Source organism: Zonotrichia albicollis, chromosome 5 (assembly GCF_047830755.1).
Source record: "Zonotrichia albicollis isolate bZonAlb1 chromosome 5, bZonAlb1.hap1, whole genome shotgun sequence".
In the NCBI taxonomy this organism is placed as follows: domain Eukaryota; kingdom Metazoa; phylum Chordata; class Aves; order Passeriformes; family Passerellidae; genus Zonotrichia; species Zonotrichia albicollis.
In genome coordinates this window covers 46,614,474-46,639,426 of record NC_133823.1, presented here as the reverse complement: position 1 = coordinate 46,639,426, position 24,953 = coordinate 46,614,474, and the positions used below count along the sequence as shown (strand labels likewise).

General features: G+C 38.6%; 2 protein-coding genes across 17 annotated transcripts in view; one reads left to right on the top strand and one right to left on the bottom strand.

The window, feature by feature from the left end:
• Positions 1 to 7: 7 nt before the first annotated feature.
• Positions 8 to 21,515, top strand: NSUN7 (NOP2/Sun RNA methyltransferase family member 7). 2 transcript variants are annotated; one of them, XM_074541597.1, is made up of 12 exons: positions 8 to 269; positions 3,304 to 3,663; positions 4,195 to 4,253; positions 5,568 to 5,698; positions 6,869 to 7,021; positions 7,987 to 8,170; positions 9,730 to 9,940; positions 10,527 to 10,670; positions 11,085 to 11,186; positions 11,692 to 11,809; positions 15,001 to 15,118; positions 20,071 to 21,515. In XM_074541597.1, exons 2-12 carry the CDS (start codon positions 3,351 to 3,353, stop codon positions 20,215 to 20,217), a joined length of 1,680 nt encoding a protein of 559 aa, XP_074397698.1. In that variant the 5' UTR covers positions 8 to 269; positions 3,304 to 3,350; the 3' UTR covers positions 20,218 to 21,515. The 2 variants fall into 2 exon arrangements, with proteins under 2 accessions (XP_074397698.1, XP_074397697.1); XM_074541596.1 differs by lacking the exon at positions 20,071 to 21,515 and adding an exon at positions 17,175 to 18,269.
• Positions 20,205 to 24,953, bottom strand: part of APBB2 (amyloid beta precursor protein binding family B member 2) — a 163,653-nt gene continuing 158,904 nt past the window's right edge. For all 15 annotated transcript variants that reach the window (XM_074541588.1, XM_074541593.1, XM_014269503.3 and 12 more), the window contains one exon: positions 20,205 to 24,340. In XM_074541588.1, coding sequence (XP_074397689.1) covers positions 24,173 to 24,340 — 168 coding nt within the window. In that variant the 3' untranslated portion in view covers positions 20,205 to 24,172. The remainder of the gene's footprint in view (positions 24,341 to 24,953) is intronic.

The window sequence follows — 24,953 nt, the reverse complement described above, 5'->3', positions numbered from 1 at the left end:
CGATGGAGCCGGAACCCCAGGCCGTGCTCGGCGGGGCCTGTGCGGGCGGCGCCCCGGCCCGAGCGCGGCGGGTGGCGGCGCCCCGGCCCCCGCAGCGGTGCCGCGGGTGCGTGTGGGCCGCGGCGGGGCAGGGCGGCTGCGGCCGACGGGCCGTGCCGGGGCCCCGCTGCCCTGCCCGGCATGGGGTGGCCCCCGGCCGGCACGGGCCCGGGGGTGCTGCCCGCAGCCCCGCCCGTAGCGCCCCGAGGGAGCCGCAGGAGCCCGGCCAGGTACGAGCCCCGCAGGCCTGCCCAGGCCAAGGGCAGTGGCGGTGCCGCGGCCGCGCGGCTTTGGGGAGCTGGGTGCCTTTCAGGGCCTGTCAGGGCAGGGTTTCAATGAACCAACGCTTTGCCTGATTTTACAAAGAAATAGCTGCTTTTTCTCTGCTCCCCTTCTGTATGCCTGTCCTGTGAGTGGAGTTCAGCTGTTCCTCATTAATTAAGCGCAGTAGGGGAATGGTGTGGTGGCTGACTTGCTTTCTGACTCTCAGCAGTCTTTGCTGCCCTCCAGCTTGGCTGGAGCTGGGGACAGCCGAGGCTTTGGAGCTCAGTGTCAGTCGCAGGGATGGTAGGAAACAGATGCCGTCATGCGTCCCCACAGAGTTAGTGAGGTGAAAACCAGGGTGCACGTACGGCTCTCAGGGATTTACTGTTTGTTCGTGTGTGAGCAGCCACGTCCATGCTCACACACCCGCTGCTCATGGGGTCCCTGTTCATGTGAATTGGAGCTGGGAGGTCAGGCTGGCTCCTGTACCTGATGCAACACAGGTGCCGTGGGTTTTTTTCTCTTTATTTTCCTTATTTGTAGAGGCTACTGAAAAAGGTGATAACTGAGGAAATGGGAAAAATACACTTACTGGTGTATAAACAAAGGAATTAGTGATTTTTATGGGGATGTATGTGTGTGAATCACTTACTATGCTGTGCAGTGAATAAATGTCATAATTCTGTCTGCTTGAGTTTATTAAGGCAAAGCTGGACTTATCTTTCACACCATTCTGGTTTTGGAGACCTTGAGACCTGGGTGGTTTTTTTTCCCTATCAATTGAGTAATCTGCTTGACATCCACAAACAAAGGCAGGATCTTTTCTCCCTTGTCTGGGAAGCTCTTCTTCCCAGCTTTGTGTTAATCCAGCTTGATGTTGTCTGCTTGGTACAGCATTCAGTAAATCAGACTGTGATTTACAGAGTTGCAAACATGCTGTGTGTCTGCACAGGGCAGAACACTGGCATTTCATCTTTATTAGGGTGACATTTGTCTTTTGGGAAAGTATATTTATCAAGTCATTGATAGCAGTGTGTGTTGTGGCTAGCAGAAATGGCTTTGGCAAAGAAGTCACAAAGAGTAATTGGAAACTCTACAAATCTTCAAAGTCCTTACACCACAGACATAGTTCACTTGTTCCATATTCTGAAATAGAGTATTTGCATTCCCCTGGAGAAGACATATAAGTTTCAGGTCTCTGACATGGTGCCCCTGTGAGATATGTTTGCTGGTCAAAATAGTGTAAAACATCATGAAAGCATTTATGGGTTTTCTTTTCCCTTTCTGAGCACAAGTGTTTCAATTTGTTTTAGGTGATCTGGTACTTCATTCTAGTGGAGAATAGGGCTTTCTTTTGATAGCACTGCTTGTTGTGTTTCAATATGGCTTCATAAAATAAATTTATGTTTGCTCCATGGATCCATGACTGCTGTATCTAATGGGGATGTTGGAGCAAAACTCCTGCTAGAAGAAACTGTTTGTCTGAGGCCTCTGTAAAGTAACAGTAAGGGTTGCTTCTGTAGGGTTAGCAGTTCTCAGCTTTGGAGAGCAAATCCTGGGGAAGGAGAACAAGATGTGGCCTGGCCTCCTCCAGATGGGTTGCCAGAATTCAGGAAGCCACACTGCTCCATTGTGTGGAGTGTGCTGGGCTGGCCAGACACTGACTTGTGCTGGTCTTGGAGAGGGGAGGGATGGGCTGAGTGTCACCCATGTTTGGGAAAGGGAGTTTGAATGGGGAAATGCTGGCCCAGCATGGAGATTGAATGGCTGCCTGCTGGAGAAGCAACAGTTTGTGTTCCCCTCCCTTGCCCCTCCAACTCTGTGTCCTGCCGTCCTCCATTGCCACTCTGTTTTTTTGTGATGGGAGGGAGAAAAGGGGAGAGGAAGAAAGGATGCTGAGCAAGTGTTTCTCTGGGGAGGAGGTGTGTATTTTATCCTTAGTGGTGCTGGGGAGTGCAGGGAAAAAGCTTGAGAATTGTTGTAATGAACTAAATCATGTAGCAAAAAAGAAGACCCCTTTCATTTGAGATCCATGCCTAGCTTTTTGTGCTATAGCTACTAAATTCCTCATAGTTCTTTTGTAGTATTCTTTCCTAGGCAGGAAGACTAGATAGATTTTTAAAAATCTTTATTCTGTGTTTAAACTTGTTTTGGCGTAACCCACTTCCGAACAGTTAATATGACTTCTGCATATCCAGGCATTATCATAAATGCATGTTGTAAAAACCAGATCAAGTAGGGTAAATCCAATACTTCAGGTATGTTTTATGTGGAGCTTTAGAATATTTTTGTATTCAACTAACTCTGGGACTTTTTCATTTTCTTGAAGCCCTATTCCACTTCTGGGGAAGGTAATTTTTATATATGTTAATGTAAGATGTACAGAAAATTTAAGAAATGCACATGGGCTTAGAGAGAGTTGGATTATACCTCTAGAGATTCTCAGAATGGGTGTCCTGCATTTAAAATTGTGCTTAGGCAATGCATTAAATACTTAAACATTTGGGTGATCTATCTTTTCCACTTTTAAGGACAGATATGCAGTTTAGAGGACAAACATTTGGAATTCACTGCAGCTCTTTCCAGGATGGCTCTTTGTAAGACATGATGTCTGCTTTGGAATTTTGATGTCTTTTTTATTAAAGGAGAATTGCTAGTAAGAGATGCTATTCTGCCTGCAATAATAATGGTTCTTATTGGACACAGAATCAGTTCTGTTTGTATATTCCATAAAGGACCAGTGATTGTAAAGCACTGGACTTTTTGAAACAAGTAACTAGTCTTTGCATGTGCATTGGTGAAAACAAATAATGTAAGAAAACTCTTCTAAATACTTCTCTATGATGTGTAAGATGATAGATGGATAGAGATATACATGATACACATATATATGTAATTGCAAGATTAGAGCCTGAAAATTGAAAGCCCTAAAAGGGAGGGAAAAGTCTATTCTAGTGAAAGAAAATTTCATTATTCAATACAAACTTTGCTTTTTTGCAGAGGCAGCAGGATTGTGACTTGCCCTTACACAGTCAGCAACTGGAAAAATGCCAGATTCTGAAAGTAATTTGGAGTCTTCAGATGTGGATGTTATAAATGGTACTTCAGTCTTGAGTGAAACAAAAATTTCGGATGAGAAGGGATCTGTTGAAAAAAGAGCAGTGCCTCAGATTGGGAAGGATGGCTATCCTGACTCCATCTACATAAATGCAGCTAAGATTTTTCAAGGCCTTCGTACTGAGAAGAGTTCAGGTAAAATCCTGCTGCGTTATGGCGATACCTCGGGGTCTCCCACGGTGGCTTTTAAAGATGAGCAGTCCAGGCGTGTGTCCTATGAACTGGCTTTCAAAACTCTAAAATGTAAGTACAGAACTCACCCAAGAATTGCTAACAGAAATGATGCAGCAGAAAAACGTGGAAAAACAAATGTTCCGTGTCTGCCTGATCTAGGGAAATTTTTGTAAAGCTTCAGGTTATTACAGAGTCACACATTCACAGAATATTCTGAATTGGAAGGCATCTACAAGGATCATCAAGGAAGGCCTGTAAGGGGATAGAGCCCACAATCTTGGTGTTACTAGCACCCTGCTCTAACCAACTGGGCTCATCTCAGTGCTTCTTTTCACTTCCTAATTATGGATGAATATATGTATTTACCAGACTACTCATATCCCTCAAATATTTAAATATAGCTAAGTGTTATTAGAATTTGTGAAATCAAACATTTAAAACCTATTCTTTTTCATGTAAATTAATTACATAGGGTTGCTGCTGTTGGTGATTGAATTTGCCCTCAATTTTCATGATGTTTAAAATTACAATTTAGTGACTTACTTCCATAGAATATTGTAGAGACTGGCATGACTTGTCAACATTTTCTTCTTTTTACAGATCAAGATCTTCTTGAAGAAGTGTTGGTAGAGAGTAAGGTTTACCCATCCTACTCAATAGTAAGTGAACCTTTTTTTTAGGCATTTTTATTTTCTGTGTTGATGTAATTAGTACCTTTTCTGAGGATTCTATAACATTCTTCCAAACAACCTTTGTTGTACATGACAGCCTTAGACTGAAATATTGCTGACCTTATCCATCTCCAAAGTCTGTTGTGAGATTCTGTTGTAACTGATTGCTGGAAGTCAAAGCCTTCAAAGGAAGAAGGTGGGAGAGTGAGCCATGAACTTCACTGCAGCACAGTGATATTGTCCATGTCCACGTGCTTTCCTTTCCAGCTGTGTCCCCTTGTGAGCAGGAGAAAAAAATGTTTCCTTCCTATCCTTGGAAATTGGAAAGCATAGTGTGAATCCCATTGGACAAAAAAATGCATTGACCCCATGGTTCATTTTCTGGGCAAACAGCACTGTATACAAATACTGTTCTGGCAAAAACGGGTCCAGTTTACTCTCTCACCATGGTTTCCTGCTTTGACATGGAAAGGAATTCTAGAGCTGGCACAATATTCTGCTGTTCCTTCCAGTTTTTTCTTTGATGCCTTTGAAAATTGCAAGATAAACTTGGGCTGATATGGTTTGTGGAGTTTGATGTGAGCAGGCAAATGATCTAACACTATTATCTTTGCCTTGTTTATGTAAGGAAGTAAGACTTTCATGCTAATGTCTTGTGTTTTGTGCTATCTCCCTAATAACTTGAGTTTTCTAACTAATTTTGGTCTATTTGTGAGAAGATGAGAATTTTAGAAGGCATAATAACTGTAAGAATTTAATGTAATGAGGCAAACAGTAGTAACTGAAGTGCAGAAGTTCTTGTCCTTAAGAAGGACATGCTCCCTGGTTTAAAGATTTAGACAGAGAAAGGAGGTTTTACATATCCCACAAGCAGAAGGGTTATTACAACTGAGTGTACTGGATGCTACATATATAAGAATCTCACAAGAGAGGAATTGATAGACAAGAAGTTTTTGTTAGCTTAGCTATTTAACAAACTACTTTCTGAAGAGTAAATAATTTCAAAGTTTCAATTCTGATAACATTAGAAGTTAAGATAGAGTATTTTATCTGCGTGCATGGAGAATGTTTGTAATTTTGATAATCAAAACAACTTGTAAGTTATGTATTTGAGTTTAAAAAATATTTTTTAAAAAACTGTTTTATTAACTCTTCACAAGTAATTACTTTCATATTCTTGCAAGTAAGCATTTAAGGGTTTTTAATGCCTTTTGCATGGGAGTCTGCGGTTTGATATGGATCTTTTTTCAGAAATAATTCATGCTGGGTCACTTTTTCTATCCAGTTGCTTTTCTCTTGCAGCCAGATGAGCTAACCAGCTTGCTTGTTGTGATGCTTTGTGACCTACAAGACCGAAAATTTCAAAACCGAAAGATTTTTGCTGAAGAGGAAATTGTAGCAGAAGTTCAGGAAGTAGGGAATTATTTATACAGGTATATGTGCAAAGAGCTATTTTTTGTTGATACAGATCAGCAAAAATTAAGATTTGTATAATCAGTGCCTTTTAAAGGTATTTGATAAACATGTCTTTCACCTTAAAATTTTGTGTTTTTTTTTTTTTAATGAGAGACTAGTTTAGAGGCAAGCGTTCATATTTATATAGTTATGAAAAATACAGTTAAGAAACCATCCTTATATTGTGGATTATTTTGCAGGCATCTTATTTTGGCATTATTGAAACTTTTATACAATTCTAGGAAGGAAATTAAATATTCAGTAAATATTCATAAATGCAAGTGTAATAGAATCAAGAGGTCATGGAATGGAATAACATCTGTTTAGCAGTACTTCTACTACTTCTGCTGAAACTTTGTTAAATATTTATTACTTTAAATAATGAGAACAAAAACCAGAATACAGAAACATTTTAATATTTATTATCTCTTCCATCAAACTACAAACAACATTTTGTTTAACTCAAAAGGCATTTATTAGGCAAAATTGTGTTGCTGCTGGATTTAGAATGGCCCAAAAAGTTCATTAATCTCTTAAGTGCAAGGTATTTCTGGAGGGCAGTGAGTAAGATATCTGAAGTAGTTCACCAGCAATTTTTATTTCTTTTGAATTATCATGTATCAGTAATATGCATGAAGCTTGTGGAAAGAAAAGACTGGAAACATTTTCTCAGACATTTTCATGTAATAATAATAAAAGTGACTCCTGGTTGCCATCATACTTGCATTGTTTTTGTACATGTTTAGGGGCCAGCTTTCATCAAATGCTCGTTCTGCACATGTATGTATTTACGTTTTCGAACATTCAGATGCATCTGATGGTTGTATTCCACACATTGCAGTTCCAAAACATACTGAGATTTTTTTTTTATCTGTCTGAGAAAATGGATGTATTTCAGAGTCCCCTGCTATAATTCCAGTCTTCCCTGATTTACAGAAAATAATCATAGCTATTGAATAACACCTTGCATCTGCTGTTGTCTGGGGTAGAAAATGTTCTCTGACTGTATTTTCTGCTGCAGCTTGCAGAAGAAGGTGTCCCTTTTGGATTTGGTTTCTGAGCAAGATGGTTTTGTAACAGAAATGTTGCATGCTAACAGCTGATGAAAATACTTATAAAATTTATTAAACTTGTGACTGTTTTTATAGCTATGAGACCAAGCTGGCAGCAGCACTAGCACGATGTCGCATCAAACATGATGCTCTTTCAATTGAATACTTTGTACCAGAAACCATATTGAAGCAGGAACAAAGGACTTCTGCTTTACCTATCTGTTTTTGGATAAACACATTTAAAATCAGGTAAGATTTTTAAAATATCATCTGATATTGATGTTTTTGCATATGAAGTGATACAGTTTGCTACATACTTGTTTTAGAATTTCCAGGTTATATTTTTAGCAGTAATTAAAAATTCTTACAGGAAAATTCTGCTTATAGGCTTATAGGCTACTATATATGTAACACTGCAGTTCCCAGTTCTGTACTAACTGATACATGAACCATACCACATTATCCTGTTATCTGTTTTGTTAGACAGGTAATCCATTTTGTAACCTTTTTAAGAATTTTGTTTTACTGCTCTTGTCTTGGATCAGTGTTCAGTGCTTAGGTTATAGGCTCTTCAAGATAATGTAGAGTGTTACTTTGGGTGTGAGTTTAGAGCCCTTAAATAGGAAATAAATAAAAGCTGCTCCTTCCATCCCATGTTTAATGTACTGTATAAACTTATGGCACAGTCTGAAATAGCATTTCAACAAACATCTCCTGCTATATATACCTTTAAATCTTTATGATATTTGAATTGCTAACCTCAGCAGTTATGCCTTCATTACATTTACACAAGGATTCTTTCAATGTCAGCCATTAAAATTATTGGTGAGTTGGGCTAGATTGAAGGCAATTGAAAGAACTAAAGCATCCCAGCAGAATATTTACTACAGCATCTCCTGAGCACATGGACATTTCTGTTTTGAAGTTTTGAATCATTCTCTGGAGACACATACCTCTTTTTTAATTAATTGTATCAGACTTTTTAAATTAATTGTATCAGACTTATTAACTGTTTCAAGCCAGAACTTACATGCCTAAAGGAGAGTAAGTTTCCCTCCTGCATTAGGCAGTATGCATTTTATACCTATATATGTATACACATATGTATGCATACACACACACGATAACAGAAGTAAAAAATTCTTATAATCAATGTAAACGATGTTGCTTAAGTAACTCTTGTATATTTAATGGTCAGAGTTGTATGTTAACAGCCTTGAAGATGTTATCAAAGATTTGGAGATGAAGGGATTCACAAAGGTTGAATCTGTGTCAGACTTTGACCATTACACATATGCTGTGGACCAACATTGCCGAGATGTATTGGTTTTTCCTTCCTCTCTTAAAGAAGAACTGCTTAATTTAGATCTTTCTGCAGATTGCAAACTCTTGCTGCAGGTGAGTTGGTGTTCAGCCTTGAGTCAGATGATCTGAAAATTGAAATAATTGTTTTGTTTTAGAAAGAGGTTGTGAATTGTGTGACTATTCTATTAAATCAGTCAGGCAGTGATAAACTCTTATAAGGTTTTGGACATTTGTAATAATTAGGTTACAAACTGATCCAGTTACTAAATGTAGCATACATTCAATGCTCAATATCAATGCTTAATTGATAGCTGTAATTGAGTTAGTAGAATGTTTCAATTTAATTTTAGAGCTGTTGAAGTAAATATAAAAAGTGGTCAAAAGAGGCAGTCTCACTTCTGAAAATGTGAGGAAAGTTTCAATATAACTCCATAGGCTTTCCCCCACTTAGTGATATGCTATTGTAATATTTCTTCCTCTTGAAATGCATGTTTGTGATGGAATGATCACAGTTCTTTGTATTTTGTGCAGTGTGATTCCTTGATCTCCATAAGCCACACTAGTCTTTTTCCTGACTTGCCATTGTCAAACTCCCCAGTGAAGTGTGGTGGGAGGTTTCTGTTCTAGAGCAGGGTCTTGCAGTATCCATGCATCAACACAACCATGAATTATCTGAATTGTCTGATGATTCTTGAGTGCCTAGCAGAAACATTTCAACCAGCATTTCCACTAAGATGTCTGAAAACTTTAGCCTCAAAATTTGTTACTCAACTTAAAAAGTGACTCAGTATTCAATATTCCATTTCAGTTTGTAGATTTTAAATACAATACTTACAGAAAAGAACTACAGATGACAGCCCTGTAGGTAATGGGAACAAATTCTGAGTTAAAAGTATTCAAAATAAGTAAATAGAACCATCAAAACTTCCATCTCTGTGGTGGGGTAGGGTGTTGCTTGAATGGTCTGTGCACATAGACAGTGATGTGAATTTAAAGGCTTAGCACTTTCTTTTTCCCTTTCCATTTATCATCAGTTTGTCAGATTTGGTGCAAGACCAGGTAATTGTGGCCAGTATCATCACTCCTTGCCTTTTTAAGTGATTTGATAACGTTTTCTCTTAATCACTGGTGGTACAAGAGCATTTACTCTTGTGGAAATGTTTCTTGTGCTATCTGCATTCCTGTCTGCCCCTCTGTTGTTCAAATTTCAGCAAAATCTTGATCTTTGATCTACAAGGGCAATATTTCTCCTGTAATTATCATCAACTGCTATGTGAATAGTTTTGCATTTCTCTGTTAAGCTCCCTCAGAGGATGAATTCTGCTTGAATTGTGGCCAATGTTTGTCTTTTCTGGAACAAGCTGTTGGTAGGAGTTCCTCTTTATGAGGATGATATGTACTTTATTTTCACCTATAGATACTATACGTTTTCATGTATTATTTAGAATTAAGTTATTTAAATTTATTGAGTGACTGCTTGGTTTTGTAATGTATTTAATTCTGTATTAGCAAATATCCCTGATTAGTGTTTTTCCTCCTTTTCCATTTCCTATGAAAACAATGGAAGACTTTCCTCATTTGGAAAAGAAGGTTGGCATTCACAGACACCAAGATAGGTGATGATAGTTAACTTTTGTGTGGTTGTGTTGTAGGACAAGTCGCGCAGCCTCGCCGTGCACTCCGCGCGCGCGCTGTTGTCTGAGGGTGCTGACATTATAATGGCTCACTTGGGTTCCCACCTGACCATTGCCCATATGTCAGTGCTGACAAATGACAGCAGCTCCAGCATTTTTGTTTGTGGTGTGAAATCTTCGGCAAAAGAAGAAGAACTGATGAACAGTTTCAGTCACATGGGATGTACAAGTAGGTGCTGAAACAGTTGGTATTGAGGAAGTATTGAGATACAGTTTGTGATATCTGTAAATATGGACTAATTCTGTCAGAACTCAGAGAGCCCTTCTTTGGAGGCTTTGGGATGGCAGTAACAACTTTTTTGTCGCAAGGTGAGCTGATAGCTCTTCAGCTCCAGTCAAGTTAATAACAGTCCAACCCTATCATAGATGCAAGCTCCTGAAATATTGGTGATTTTTTCTGTAGAAGTAGCTCCTACTTAGCAGTTGGTGTAGCTGGTAGTGGGGAACTTATTGTGTTTTGGCTCTAGCTTTCACTCTGATTTCCAGCTGTTTGAGAATGTTAATCCAAAACAGACACACCTGTCCAGTTTACCTGGAGGACACTGTCAGGACAGAATGCAGCACATTAACTGTCTTCTCAGTGGAAGATGCAGCCTTTCAATCAGCTTGAATCCATAGGCCATACTGTGGAGAATCTGAATCTAGCAGGCTCCAGCTCTGTCCAGTTCTGTGTAACACCACAGTCTCTTCACCCCTCTGTCCTGTAGGCAGGCTTGCTTGCAGTCTGTAAGTGGTGAGTTTTCCCTGTTTTACAGATATTTCCTTGTTACATGAAGACTTTACTGAGCTTCGGCCAACAGACCCAAGACTTGAAAAGGCAACAGTTATTTTGCTGATACCACAATGCTCTGAACTGGGTGCTGGCAATCCAATGGAGCTTATTTTAAGTGAACATGGAGGTAAATTTTGATGCAATATCTAGCTCATGCTTTCTGGTAGAAATAGATCCAAGTATTTTAGCCTAATCAGTGCAGGTGCTTCCGTAAATTGTATAATTTTATTAAAGAAACCTTCCTTATTTTAATAGCTATAAATTATATAAATTAACTTGCATGATTCTGTGACTGCTTCAGATTGATAGTATGAAAGTGTGAGGGTGATTCTGGGGAGCAGAGTGTGTATAGCTTTTTTTAAAGTAAAAAGATATAGGCAGAAAATTTATTTGAAGATACCAATATGTATATAATTTTCTATTTGATTATATTCCTTTATTGACTGTTTGTATAAATCCTTTCACTGTACAATCTTCATTAACTAGAAGCAAGTAAGAGACACCAGTTTGCAAGACTAAATTTACTACTCTCTGCTTTTAGATGCAGATTTACTACAGGACCTTTTCCAGGGATTTGTGTCGGAGGATAAACTCAGGATTCTTGCTGAGAGGCAGCTTAATGAGTTGCTTCATGCACTGAAATGTAAGTGTGCTAGTTTCCCAATTTTTGGGAAGACTTTGTGCTATCAATTCCATTGTAGTATCACCAGTTTTAATATAGTTAAAAATGCACAAATTATTAATTATGAATAAGCATGTAACCAAACCCCCTGAACAATGATTTCCTCCAGTCTGAAGGTGTTTCTGTGCCCTAGTGTCCACCAGACATTAATATAATACTCTTCAGTATTCTGTAGAGAGCTGGCTTATGGCTTAGTTATACTCTGCTTTAGAAATCCTGCAAATGTATTCTCCCCCCATCTGCATGCTGCCTCTTTTTCACTCTCTCCTTTGGTAGCTGTGTGGAAAGACTGGAGACAGCTTTGACTTTGTGCAATCTGCAAATATTTGAAAATATTTTAATTCTTTAAAAACACTAGAGATCAGGAGTTAAAAGTGACATAGTTTTTATGATGCCTTTAATCCTTACCAAACCACTGTCAGTATGAAGAATCTGAAGAGTAAAGAAGTTGTGTTTTGTTTTGTAGTTAACAAAGTACAAGCTATTGTTTACTGCACTTGCTCAGTTTACCCAGAAGAAAATGAACTTGTAGTGAAAAAAGCACTGGAATCTGGAGTGGAGAGAGATAAAGCACGACGCTATAGGTACAGAATGAGTAGTTTTATCTGTGGAAAAATTAAAGTGTGACTTTGAATTGTAGCATAATTCTTATCCTAGACTGATATGTATCTTGCATGAAATTAAAATAGCTTTTGCTGCCTGTCATGCCATTCTTTCTGTTTATGAGACTACTTAGCAGTATTCTATTGACTTTTTCATCTAATATTTTTGTTCATCTGAAATTAAGATGGGAGGAAAGCATCACTGTTGGAAATAACATTCTTTAGATAGAGCTATTGCTATTGCTGTATTAGTGTTCAGAGAATGAAACTAACTTGCTAGCATGCTCTCTGCTTCTGATGTAAAATGATCAATTTCAAAGGAAAAAGAAATTAAATCTTAAATTTAAGAATCATACAGAAGAATAAGAACCCTTTGCTGTAGGATTGCTCATTGCTGTATTCAGATGAATGACTTCTGGGAAGGACAGGTTACAGTAAGAGATCATCCTGTGCAATCATGGAAAATACAAACTTAGATGAAAAAAGTATGTGTGCTGTATACTTCATATGTACTTATAACCTGTTAGCTATCACCCTGTCAGCCAGAGGAATTGTTAAAAGATTGATGAGTATTTTCTGTATTTCCCTTTCACTCACATCAGTGCAAACACTTGGCACTCACTGGCACATAGATACAATAGTGGATTACTGAATGCAGGTTTAAAAGAGTTTATGTTGTAAAAATCACAGAAGAGTCATACTGTATTTTTAGATTTTATATTACCTTAGTTAATAGTCTGGCTATCAAAGAGAAAAGGTACTGTGGCTCAAATATTCAGTGTAACTAAAATTTGCATGATTAAAAGAGTAAATATTAACTGTGGCCAGTCCAAAGAAGGTTTAAAAGTTGTATGCTATTCATAAGACACAGTGCAATAAAGTGCATATTTTTTCAAATTCACTGAGAGAAAATAGCAGTCTGCTTGATTTTTTTTACATTAAGTGGGATGAAATCAGGGTATGTCTTGCCAAGGATGGTGTGCTAGACCAAAAGCATTTATGGCCTCTTGCTTGTGTTTTCCTTTGGAATTTGAAATTTTCTGGAGTCTGTCTTGATCTCCGTGCAGCTGTTACTCTATGGGGAGAACTTGGGGAACCTTGGAATGTAATGGTCTCTAAATTATTGAATATAAATAATATTTAAATTCATGACATAGAAATTATTTTTTAAAAAAAGTTCCTGGACTTTTAATTATTTTTTTAAAAATCCCCCATTGTGTAAAACCCCTCCCTCCCCACAAAGCTAAGCCAAAATCTGTTCACTGTTGTGCAGAAGCATCATGAATGTTGTCAAAGCACCAATGATACTACACTTTCAAAAAGGCAATCTTCGATGGTAAGAAAAGGACAATAAAATTACATTAGAATTTTTTCAGACTTGAGCAAATTTCTGACTGACAATTGATTGAGTTTCATAAATTGCAATTTCAGATTCAGTTCCTCCTTTTCTGTCATGCAGTATCTTGGATGTTTCATCATAGTCCTTGCTACAATAAAGCTGCTGGTAATCAGCACAAACAGAGCAGTAATAGATTGCCATAAATAAAATATACAGAGTGATTATGCTTAAGATGAAAGCTCAAGCCATTTAAAATGCATGTACTACTTTAAAAAATTCCTTTTACACTTTTCTTAGAATTAATTAGACAACTTATTTGACTAAAACAGTGCAGTATAGAATGAAAGGCTGTTGCAGAGTTACTAACCCCCACGTTCACAGTATCTTTGAGAGACAAGCTGTAATAAAACATGTTGTATAATCATCAAAGATCTACTGAATAATAATTCCCTTTTCCAAGAAAATTGAGGGCTTTCAGGAAACTCTTAAAACATTTTTGCTTATGTGCATTTTATCTTTTTGGAATTACTCCACAGTACTGAAGTGGTGCCAAACAAAATAAAGCTCTGTTGGAGTTTGGGGTCACACAGCTGGTTTTAGGGCTCTGCAGTTTTAAGGGTGATTTAAAGCATGTTCACACTGGTGAAGCTGAACTTCCCTTCAGGAAATGACAGTTTACAGCAGCAGTTTTACCTAAGGCAAGGGTACACATGGCAGACAGGTGTGTATGGAGTAGTCTAAACCACTCGTGCATTTTGCTTTGGCCTATCAAATTTGAATTAATTTCTACATCATTTTCCAGGGTCACTGAAGAGATTCCTGTTGAACAGTAACTTGTACACAATAAAAGATTGCCACTGGGGTTTTTTTCCATTGAATAAGCTTATGTAAAATCAAAAATCTGTGTCATAAGACATAAGAGCTTTATTTAGTAATGTGAGGAGGATTTGAGCCTTGTAGCCTGTTTTATCAAGTTCCAAGGAACATAGAAAATCCAGATCATGGTGAGAACTTGGAAACAAACAGTTTTGCAGACTTCCCATTAAAAGTGAACTAGCCAGCCAAATCAGGTTATTGCTTTCAAATACTGAATGCATTTCTCTGTAACCATCTTTGAATAAACCTCTGTCTCACAAGAGAGTTAGTGGAGCATTAAGGAGTAGGACTCCCTCAGTGAAGGGAATTATAATTACAAAAGGACATTTTGATAGTGTTTTTCTATACTGAGACAGCTTAGTATAGTTTGCTAGCCATATGAGCGAAGTCCTTGAGACTGCTTTGTAACAGCCAGGCACTTCTGGAATTCAGGGAGAACAGAAGAGGCTAGTTCTTGCAAAACTATAAAATTGGAGAAAAAGCCCTCAATTAGAACAAATCGCAAATTTTCCTAGCCTAAGATTTTTAGCTTAGATAGGTATTAATTATGATATTTTTTATTATTATTACTATTATAGCTCAAAGTCAACACCTCTACAGTTTCTGCAGCTCCTTAGTGTTTTCAGACCATTTCCCAACTTCAGGGACAACTTGATCACTCAATAATTGCACACCTGAGAAAGAACATAGTTTTTCGTTGTCATATTATGTATTTATTATCTGGTGGTTAATATACTTAATAATTGGGGAAAAAAAAGGAATTACTGAAAAAAAAAGAAAAAAAACCCCACTTAATTCTAAAAAGATGAATTCTCATGCCTTTTTTGAATTTTTTTAAAATAATGATAAATCTATGTTACTGAAATAAATAATTTGAAAATTACTTTTAATATATCCTTGTTTATTTCCTGTTATATTCTTAAATATTATTTTCTGGTCTTCCACTTCTTTTTCACAGGCTTATTCCTTCTATTTTTTCTACTTGCTCTGATTCAGAGTCTTCCACTGAAATGTTTTTCAAAATAGAGCCATCAGAAATTTCCAGTGGTTGTTTCCTAGCTGTTCTAGAGAGAGAGGTAAGCTATGAAAATAAACACTTAAAATCACTTCATAGAAGATGAGTAGTGCAACTTTCCACAGAAGAATAACAAAATGGAGATTTGAAATAAAAATCCTGGCTGCTCTTTAGTTGTCTTAAGACCAGAAGACAGGTGAGCAGTTGAAATGTGCCACTTGTGGAATTTTATGCTGAGCACAAGTTTGAAAGCTGTGCCTGTTCTGGAGCTCATGATCAGAGCAGACCCTTGATCCAAGTGAGTGCCAGCAAGGCCTAGAGGAAATACATTGCTGTTACCACACTTTGGAATGAAATGCACAGATTGATTAGACTCAGGATAAATGGTATCTAGTAAATGTATTTGTTATATGTGTCACCAAGATTTTCCAGTATCCAAGCAGCTGAAATCTTAATCCCTATGGGTCACTATTACAATTTGAATAAAATAGGTATGAATATGTTTCCTTCCCAAACTCAGGCATATGCAAATCTAGCTTGAAAGGCAGGAGACTTCTGCTGAGTAAGCGGAAAAGTCTGCATGATTCCTGAGGAAGGGCCTTAAAGGGCTAGTGTGCACCTCTGAGCATCAACATCTTCCTCTTGTTTCTAAGAAAAACACACATTTTTTCCACCAAAAGTGGAAGGGCTGTGGGGAAGAACTAATCCTAATTTCATTGCAAATTAAAGATAGGAGATCTTGGTTATTTATACCATTTTCTGTCATATTGCAATTACAGTGCTTGAAAGAAGCTTGCCTCTTGGTGGAAGGTAGATTTTATTAAGAATAAGAGAATTACATATGAAAAACCTTTCAAGTTACCTATTATTAACCTCTTTCTTTACAATATTAAATATTTTAAACTTGGTCTGAGTTTTAGTTAATCATGCTATGTTCATCTCTCTACCATATTGTCTCTCTCCAGAGAAACAAACACTTTTGTTGCAGGTAGTTAATGCAAGTAATTTTTTTGGGTCAAATTCTAATACAAAGAAGCAATTGCTCCAATGGCCAGTTTTTAGGTGATTCAGCAAATGAACGTTTTCCACAAAGTAGAAAACATGTATTTACAATTTAAACTGAAATTCCTTGTTTACAGAAACATTCTTAGCTAGCTGTAAATAGTTCCTCTCCCATCGTTTCTCTTTATATACTTGGATGTTGAGCCGGTTCCCAGTTTGAGAGTTCCTTGCTTATCTATTATGAGCAAGAACTTTCATTACTGTGAAAATTATTCATGCTTAATGTTACTGAAATTTCTGTATTTTAGTAAGTATTTCTGATACACACACATAATGGATATTTTATTCATACAGGCACACTACAGAGCAGGTCAGTGTGGGAATATGTTGGTTTTGGCTGGGTGGAGGTAATTTTCCTCACAGTGACTGGTGTGGAGCTGTGTTTTGGATTTGTGCTGAACAGGGTTGATGACCTAGAAATGGTTTTGATATCTCTGAGCAGGGCTTACCCAGAGCCAAGGCCCTTTGTGCTTTCCATAGTGCCACACTGGTGAGGGCACTGGGGGTGTGTGGGAGGCTGGGAGGGGACACAGCCAGGACAGGAGACCCAAACTGACCAAGGGATATCCCAGACCTTGTGTGATCATGCTCAGTACATAAAGTGGGGGGAAGCAGGAGGAAGGGAGGACTTTTGCAGTAATGGCACTGGTCTTCCCAGGGAACCACAATCTTTATCTTAACCCAGGAGTTCCCTAGCTTTACTCTTCCATTTCCTTCCCTGATTCTGTTGGTGGGGGACTGAGCAAGCGGCCGCGTGGGGCTTGGCGACCAGCTGGGGTTAAATAGGTGGTTGCCAAGACAGACACACATTACAGAGCCCAGAACTGAGCTTCCCCTCTTTGGGTCAGCAGAGAAGAAAGTCTATGAAGAACAAATGCTCCAGTACCTCTTTACACAAGTCAAGTTCCTAAATTTGTGAATAAATAGTTTGGTTAGCATTTATCACATGCAACTTAAGTCCTTCTGCTACATTCTGCTCTTTTTCTCATGGAGTAAATTCTGAGAAGCTCTGTATTGTGGCTTAGATTCACTGTTGTTTCCTGTGAAATTTTCAGAAAAAGGCGTCTGCTAAAGACATTTTGGCTTCTGCTGCAGCAAAAGCTTTACTAGATGGCATTGTTGAAGAAAAGCCAAAAGAAGAGGTGAAAAAGCCGAAAGTAAAACAACGTAGGCGTAAGGCTGCTGCTGGTGACAGTAAGCCAAAAGCTGCAAAGCTCCCTCCCCGCCCAGCTGCAGCTAAGGCTAAGGCTCCTGTGCCTAAAGCAGCCCATAAGATACAAGAAACACATGTGTGCCCCATATGCCCAAAAAGCCCAGCCAGTAAGGTGCAAAAAAACCACGCAGGCTCCCCAAAAGAAAAGACTGTGCAAGAGAGAAAAGCAGCCAGTGACACACCACAGGAGACTGTGCAAGGGAAAAAAGCAGCCAGTGACACAGCACAGGAGACTGTGCAAGGGAAAAAAGCAGCCAGTGATACACCACAGAAGACTGGGCAAGGGAGAAAAGCAGCCAGTGACACAGCACAGGAGACTGGGCAAGGGAAAAAAGCAGCCAGTAACACACAGCAAAAGAATGTGCCCTGAACAGACAGCTGTGTTGAGCTGAAGAAATCTGTGAACCCTGACTGATACACAGCACCAGTGAAAGTGCAGAAGCCAACATCTCTCATCTGTCACCTCTGGGCAAGGTGTATGAGACAGACACCTGATCAAAAAGCATGCATAGAACAGAACAGGGATGTACTGAAGCCCACAACAATCACTTTGCCTTCACTGATAACACCATATGAAAGGCTGTAATGAAACAAACTCAGGGTATCAACTTAACGTGGCTTTCATGGCCAGACTGGAGCACAGGGTCCAAGTGGTTGGATATTTCCAGCACCCTGGTCAAAAATGGTCAAGCCAACTTGGCTGTATGAACCTTCAGACTCTGCCCTCCCTTTGTAAAGAAGGTAAAGGTTCCTGTATCCTAATCAATAGTCTTAAATTACAGTATAAATTTATGCAAGGATAATCTGGCCTTAGGAAAGATGTATTATGGGCTATGTATATAGAAATATCCATGTTTGGATAGTAACTTCTCATCCAGTAATCACATTTTAAGTGAATGGAGCTCAGCTGCCTAAGGCTGATATATTGTTGGGGGAAGTGAGGTCAAAAACCTGTAGCCTCTTGCTATGCAGTCTGAAGTGACAAGTTAAATTGTGTACTCAACCCCTCACTGTATCTGAACCCGTACAGGTAATCAGTTTCAAATTGATGTTTTTAAAGTGAGACTGAATTTTCTAAAGTGGCTTTTCTTTACAAGTGCTAGATACTATTTTTGTGAGTTCCCACTTATGACAGATGCATGGAAAATAAGCCTTGTATTTTTAAATCTAGATGTGAACTTCTGTCCAGGAAACTGGCCAAGTACATTGAAGCCCATGCATAGGCTTTCTAGTGTGTGTTCTCTTGGTTTCTTAAGTGTGCATTGAAATACTAACAGTGAAAAATAGATCAAACATTCTCATCCTAAAAACACTGAATCATCGTCATAATGTCACATCAGACTATGGCATGGTTCATAACTGCTTTTTATCAATTTCTTAACATAAACAGTTCTGAGTTGAAAAGAGCTGCTACTGTCAAGGTAACATTTTTATAAATGTTACTGCTAGTCAGCTGAATAGTGACTGGACAAAGACTAGCTGCCTGTCTTTGGAAACAGCTGTGGGCTTCTACGCTGCTCCCTTTTGCTAGCAAAGATAAAATAACTGTAAAACATCTACAACTGTCTTGTAATCTGAGTAGAGGATAAAAGGAGTCACAGAGATACTTTTAACAATAAACCTGATGTGTATCTAGAACTTGTAAAAATGAAAGAGACAGCACAGCAATACAGAAAGACAAAGGTATCTGTGGCCCAGAAATCTTCCTCTAGGCCACCATTTCAGATACTTGGGAAGAGTGTTGCCAGGAGCATCACCACTGTAGTGTGGGACTTAACCAGTTTGACATAGAAGTCTGGATTTAGACCCATCCAGAGAAAATGTTACTACATCTCTATTTTGTCTTCATCCACACCAGTCAGTGTTACTGGATCAGCAGTACCTTTTTAAGAAAGGATGTGAATGATACTACCCCAGCAGTGTAGGCAGCTGGCTCTTGTTCATCTGATAAATGTCATTGCTTCACTGAATCAGTGAAATTTCTTACAGCATTTTAATCTGAGCCAGCTGTCCTATACAAAGACATCCCTCACCCTCTGCATATCCCTGTGAGCAATCCATGCTCCTTGCCTGCTCCAGTAATACAATGAACTCTACTCTTATTTCTGAATAAACTTGTTAGGATAGATTTAGACCCATACACATGCCATGTGTAGAACCAGAAAAAAAAAATCTTATTTTATTTCAAAAACATCTAGGAGGAGGAGGGATTCTACATGTTGGATGGAAGGAATGGACACTGTGGAGATTTTTTCCCCCAATATGGTTGTTAAATGCTTAAAATTAACTTAAGAGATTCTGCAGTTAAAAAATGATCTTTTTTAAAAAAATCAAGATCTGTATAATTCATTATGAAAGTTGAAATTACTTGTAAAACAACATACGTGTGTCTAATAACAGAATTTCTGGGCTACTTACGTAATATGTGCCATGATGTCCCTCCCTTGGCCTTGCCTTGCTTTCAGGAATTTGCATTTTTGGCACAGTATGGAGGTTAAACCAGTCAGAATCTTGATGGCTTACCAAGAATATCAGAGAGAGAATTTTTCAACTGCAGGTCAGCAGCTTACTTTGTAAGCATGGAACATCACATGGTGGCAACACCTGGGACTGACTTCAGATGGCTTGTAGGTAGATGCCTGTAACAGTCTTTTTTCAGTAAAACTGCATCTTATGTAACTACTTTTCTGTAATCCAGTTGTTTATTTGTCATTTTCAACTAGAAACTGTTGATTCAGTTTTCCAGATACAAAAGTTTTCAGAGTACTGCTACTGCCTCTAAACCACCGGTATGTTTTTCCCTTCCCTCAACCACCATTCTGAACAAAATAATTTCGCAGTTTCATGGAGCAGTAACAGGTGAGACAATCACTTTATGCAGCTAAATTTATTCTCAGAACAGATTACATTTAAATATGGAGAAGTGGTCAATAGCAGGGAAAATTGTCCTTTTTGTTGTCAGTCATGTACTTTTATGTAAGACTGGGCTCTGCTAATAAACAGTGTTGTGTTTCCTTCTGTCTCACTGTTGTTAAATCAAACCTGCATGGGCTGATGGGACAGCACATGTGACAATGTGTAAATTAATGTGCCCAAGAAAGGAGTAATGCATTTGGGGGTAATGCTGAAATGCTGTGCCCATAATGGCTCTTGAAATTAGAATGTTCTCTTTTCCATGGCTGATGTACTAACACTTTTAGATTCCATGATGAATGATCTACGAAATGCTTGATAAAATTAAGAAATGTAGAACCCTTAGTGACAGCCTGGGTGTGAGCTATTAGATACTCCACAATTTTTGTTCCTCTGCCACTGAAGGGCATAATAGTTCTGTAGGTACAAGTGACTCTGCACAGGAAATATATCACTAAACCTTGTTTTATTGTGAATGGATTCTGTGCTATTCCTATGCTATTTTTGTCATTCCCAGTTAACCACCCTGTAGGTGGCCTCCATAGCCTTGCACCTCCTTGCTCCCCTGTAAATGAAACAGTAAGTGGCTTAAATAAAACCTACAGCCAGCACTACAGATTTCAAAAGAAAGGCTTTCATCTATTAGTCATTGACTGTGAATATAAATCTCCTTGCTTCTGCAAGGGGGTGTGTTAATGACATGACTGACTGACACGTCATACCTCTAACTTACTACATGCTTTGAAAAAAATTACGACATTAGCTTTGCTTTACATGATTCATCTACAGACTTCAATAAAAATGTGACTATAAATAATTACAAAGCCTGCCTTTTTTTAGGCAACCTATAGTATACAGAGTGGAGAATGTTACAAGAGCACATCCAGTAAAGACAATACATCAACATAATAAAGCAGGATATTTCAGTAAAAATAGAATAAATAAAATAAAAATATTTTAAGCTGTATTTAACAGGTTAAGTTAGAATATGGCATCAGACATACAAGGCATAGTGAACATGGCTGCCGGCCTACAGAATCACTAGGTATTATAAAAAATGCATAGATAACTGAAGGGTTGCTATAACATCAACTAGAACAATTGCAGTTGATCAAAAACGCACACACACACCTCATACATACTTTTTTTGGCCATGGTAAAAAGAGTGTCTGAATATATTGTGAAACAAAAGATAATAGGCTTTGCAATATTAGGCTCTGATTCTGCAAACACCTGGGTGTGTATTAAATCTTTTGGAGAATTAGGAGCTCTACTGAAGCAAAAAGGCCACGTATAGTCAAATCATCAAGCACACTACTTAAATATTTGCAAAATCAACAGCATTTTGTTAACAGACATAAACCTTTAAAACATACACGGGCGAGTGATGCACAGCTTTTCAAATACCCTTCTGTCTTCTCAGCCCTGCCTGCAGTTGCCTCCATTGCTAATGAAAGCTAACCAGATGTTCTAGCCTTGACAACACAGATGTAGAACCTTTACTCTGCTGTTTGCCAAGTGTTGGTTTAGTTAAAGAGAGTCTGGATCTCTCTTGGGGAGAATCAGCATGGTGCAGATGCAATGAAAACATTCCATTATACTGTTTAAAATTAACTCACTGCTGTACAACAGTTGCCAATCTCAAATCATGACATTGTCAGCAGGAACTTTAAAAAGATACTGTCAAAGTATTTAATTTAAAATAAAATAAAATAAAATGTGAATCACTAGCACAAGGATGAACAAGGAAACTTTTAACTTCACAATCCTACCTAAGGGTACCTGTTAGCCACCACAGTTTGAGAGCAGTCATCCCTGGAAATATTCAAGACCAGGTTGGATGGACAGCTTTGGTGAAAAGTGCCCTCTGATAGGGTTTGGAATGAGATGACCATTGAGGTCTCTTCCAAACCAAACAGTTCTGTGATTCTGTGCTAGAAGTGAGTTTTACACTGCTCCTAGCAGGGTGGCTGGGATCAGGACTGGGAGCTACAGAAGCTCTATGTAAGCTGCCATCCCCATGCTTTGTGCTCTGGCTCCGTGCTCAGTTCAGCCACAGGCGGGTTTGTTCGCACGCCCTCCCCTCCAGCCCTCCCGGTGCACTCAGCACAAGCAGCTTCTCCAGCTGTGCAGGCAATAGAGGGGGTGCAAAGGAGGTGGCAAGAGCGTGAGCCTTGAGAGGGGAAAGCGCTGCTTCAGTGCCCGAGGTGCAGGATCGTGGTCATGAAGAGATCAGAGATCCTCGGAGGATCAGCTCTTCAGGGGGTATTGTAGAAAGCTAAATTTAATTACAATAGTTGCATAGCCAGCCTTCACCTGACACTAGCTCATACATCACACTGAGTTTGGTAATGATTTTCCTGCATTTTTCAGCACAGAAATTTCTTGAATCATCATTATTTTCCTGTTGTGTTTCTAAGTTACTTCGCCAGGTGTGGTCATTAATTTCTTCAAACAAGGAAATAAAAAAGAAAATAGTCTGTTTATAACAGTCTCTTGCATATTAAAATAAAAGAGCTATTGTAACAAAAACTTTGCCAATGCTCCTTTATCACAAGATTTGCAGACTTGTTACAGTTTGGAACCTAGCTATAAATGGAGGCAAAACATTTTTAACACTAGTTAAACATAATGTTCCAAAATCTGTACAAATCTGCGGGTTTAGACAGAAGATGACAAAGGAAGAGACTGAAGATGCATTTCAAAATCAGCCTGAGGTACAATTTTGAGGGCAATGCTGGGCTGATTTTGAGGGTCTGCAGGTGTGTAAAGCAAATCAATCAGATGAAGTCTTTGGAGCAAAAGCAGTGAAATCCAATTGTACTACCTGAAACACTACCCTGTTAAAAAACAACTCTCTTCTTATTTTGTTACAAGAGCGTTGAAAGTAAAATAAATTTCAGAAAGTTTTTTAAATAACAAGAAATGTAATTGTTCTTCTGGCATGCTAAGTATTCAGCAACAAACTCCAAGGGAAAGGGGGAATTATGCAACCAGACACTGAACTGAACATTTCATCAAACACTTGTATAGAAAAGGTATGGAATAGTGTAGTCTCTATAACAGTTGTAAGAGAATAAAATCACTAACTACTTCTTCTTATTCCTGATTAGTTTGACCCCTCCATGAAACAAATTATTTTTGATTAATTAATGACAGATTTAGGAGAATAAATTTAACAGCCAGCAATTGAATTTGTATGTTTAAAGCTTAAAAGCTTCACTGGATCACCCTGCAACTCAATTACTGAAAACACTTCTGTATTTTTCATCATTGGTTTGGTTTTAAACAAAATTCTTCTGTAAGACCATAATGTGTAACCAGAAGATGACATGACACTACGATTCAAAAACATGTCAGGGAGATGTTAAAGTAGTTGCTAGACCAATGCTGACAAACAATTTAAAACTAACAGGTGCAGTTCTGTAAAAAATAAAACTTGGTATTTAATCTACAGTAATTCAATGGTAGCTAATACTTGATACCTATTCCAGTGTTGAAAACAGAGCAAAGTGCTGGAGGATTTAAGATTGGTTTATGACGAATCCAGCTCAAGAAGGTGAAATTTTTGACTGAGGCATCATTCACTCCAAGGATTTTAGCACGAGTTCACTGGGAGGGACGTGGCCATATTCTCTTTTTTGTGTGAGTTTAGGTAAAGTTCATGTATTTACAATCAAACAGACCTTCCATTGCCCATGATGTAACTCACTGACAGCAAAAAAATTATTCATGCTTCTTTTCATATCAGGCGATGGTGGCAGGAAGGAGAGAACATGCGTGTGTAACATTGTTTCCATGGGGCGAACTCTCTGAAGAGGAAGCATCAGCAGCTGCAATGGAAGGGCAGACGTGGTCTGTTCATTGGCCCCAGTGTGGCCAGGCTCTCTTCAGTCTCTTGGTGGGAGAGCCTTCTCTCGGAAGCAGCTACGGCATCTCAGGCACCGGGCGTTTCTGTTTCAAAGTGTCAATGAGGGACAAGACTCCTCTTTTCACGTTGGTGGTGACTCTCCTGGTCACCGAGTCTGCGGGCGGCGGCGGCGGCCGGACTTTGTGTGAGGGAGGTCTGGCTACCAAGCACTTCTGATACCGCAGCTGCAACAGAGCAAAGCCACTCTGAAACCATTTCTGCAGCAAGGAACTTCCTGACCACTTCAAACACACTTCTGTATTTTCTCATTAGTCAAACATCTGCTACATCTGCTTTGGCTGTGGCAAAAAGCTCAGCTGAAGGTAATCGGAAATTGGTCTGTCAATGTTTGGGCAGAAACTGTCCATTAGCACACAACAAATATTGGTATAAATCATATAAATACCCATTTTAAAACTGAAAAGTAAGTTTCCTGGGTTCAGTTACTCTTGAAAAAGGATTATTTTCTGGATTTCATAACATGAATCCAAACAAAATGTTTTTTTGGCATTAGATAATTTGGGTAGTGAAAGAAAAGATTTGTAATTTACATAGATGCTGCAGAGGTTGGGAGGGAAAATAATTAAAGGGGCACTGTTCACTAAGCTGGTGCTTAAACATTAAGATGTTTGGATTTTAATTGATTAAAAATTTAATTATTAAATCATAATATGAATTCCTATTTCTATCTTTCTTTTCTCTGTCTTGAAATGAATATAATTACAAATTTGAAAAAATGCTAATTTATGGAGGCAGTGAAAATCTAAAGTGGTATTAGATGCCTTTGAAGAAGGTTAC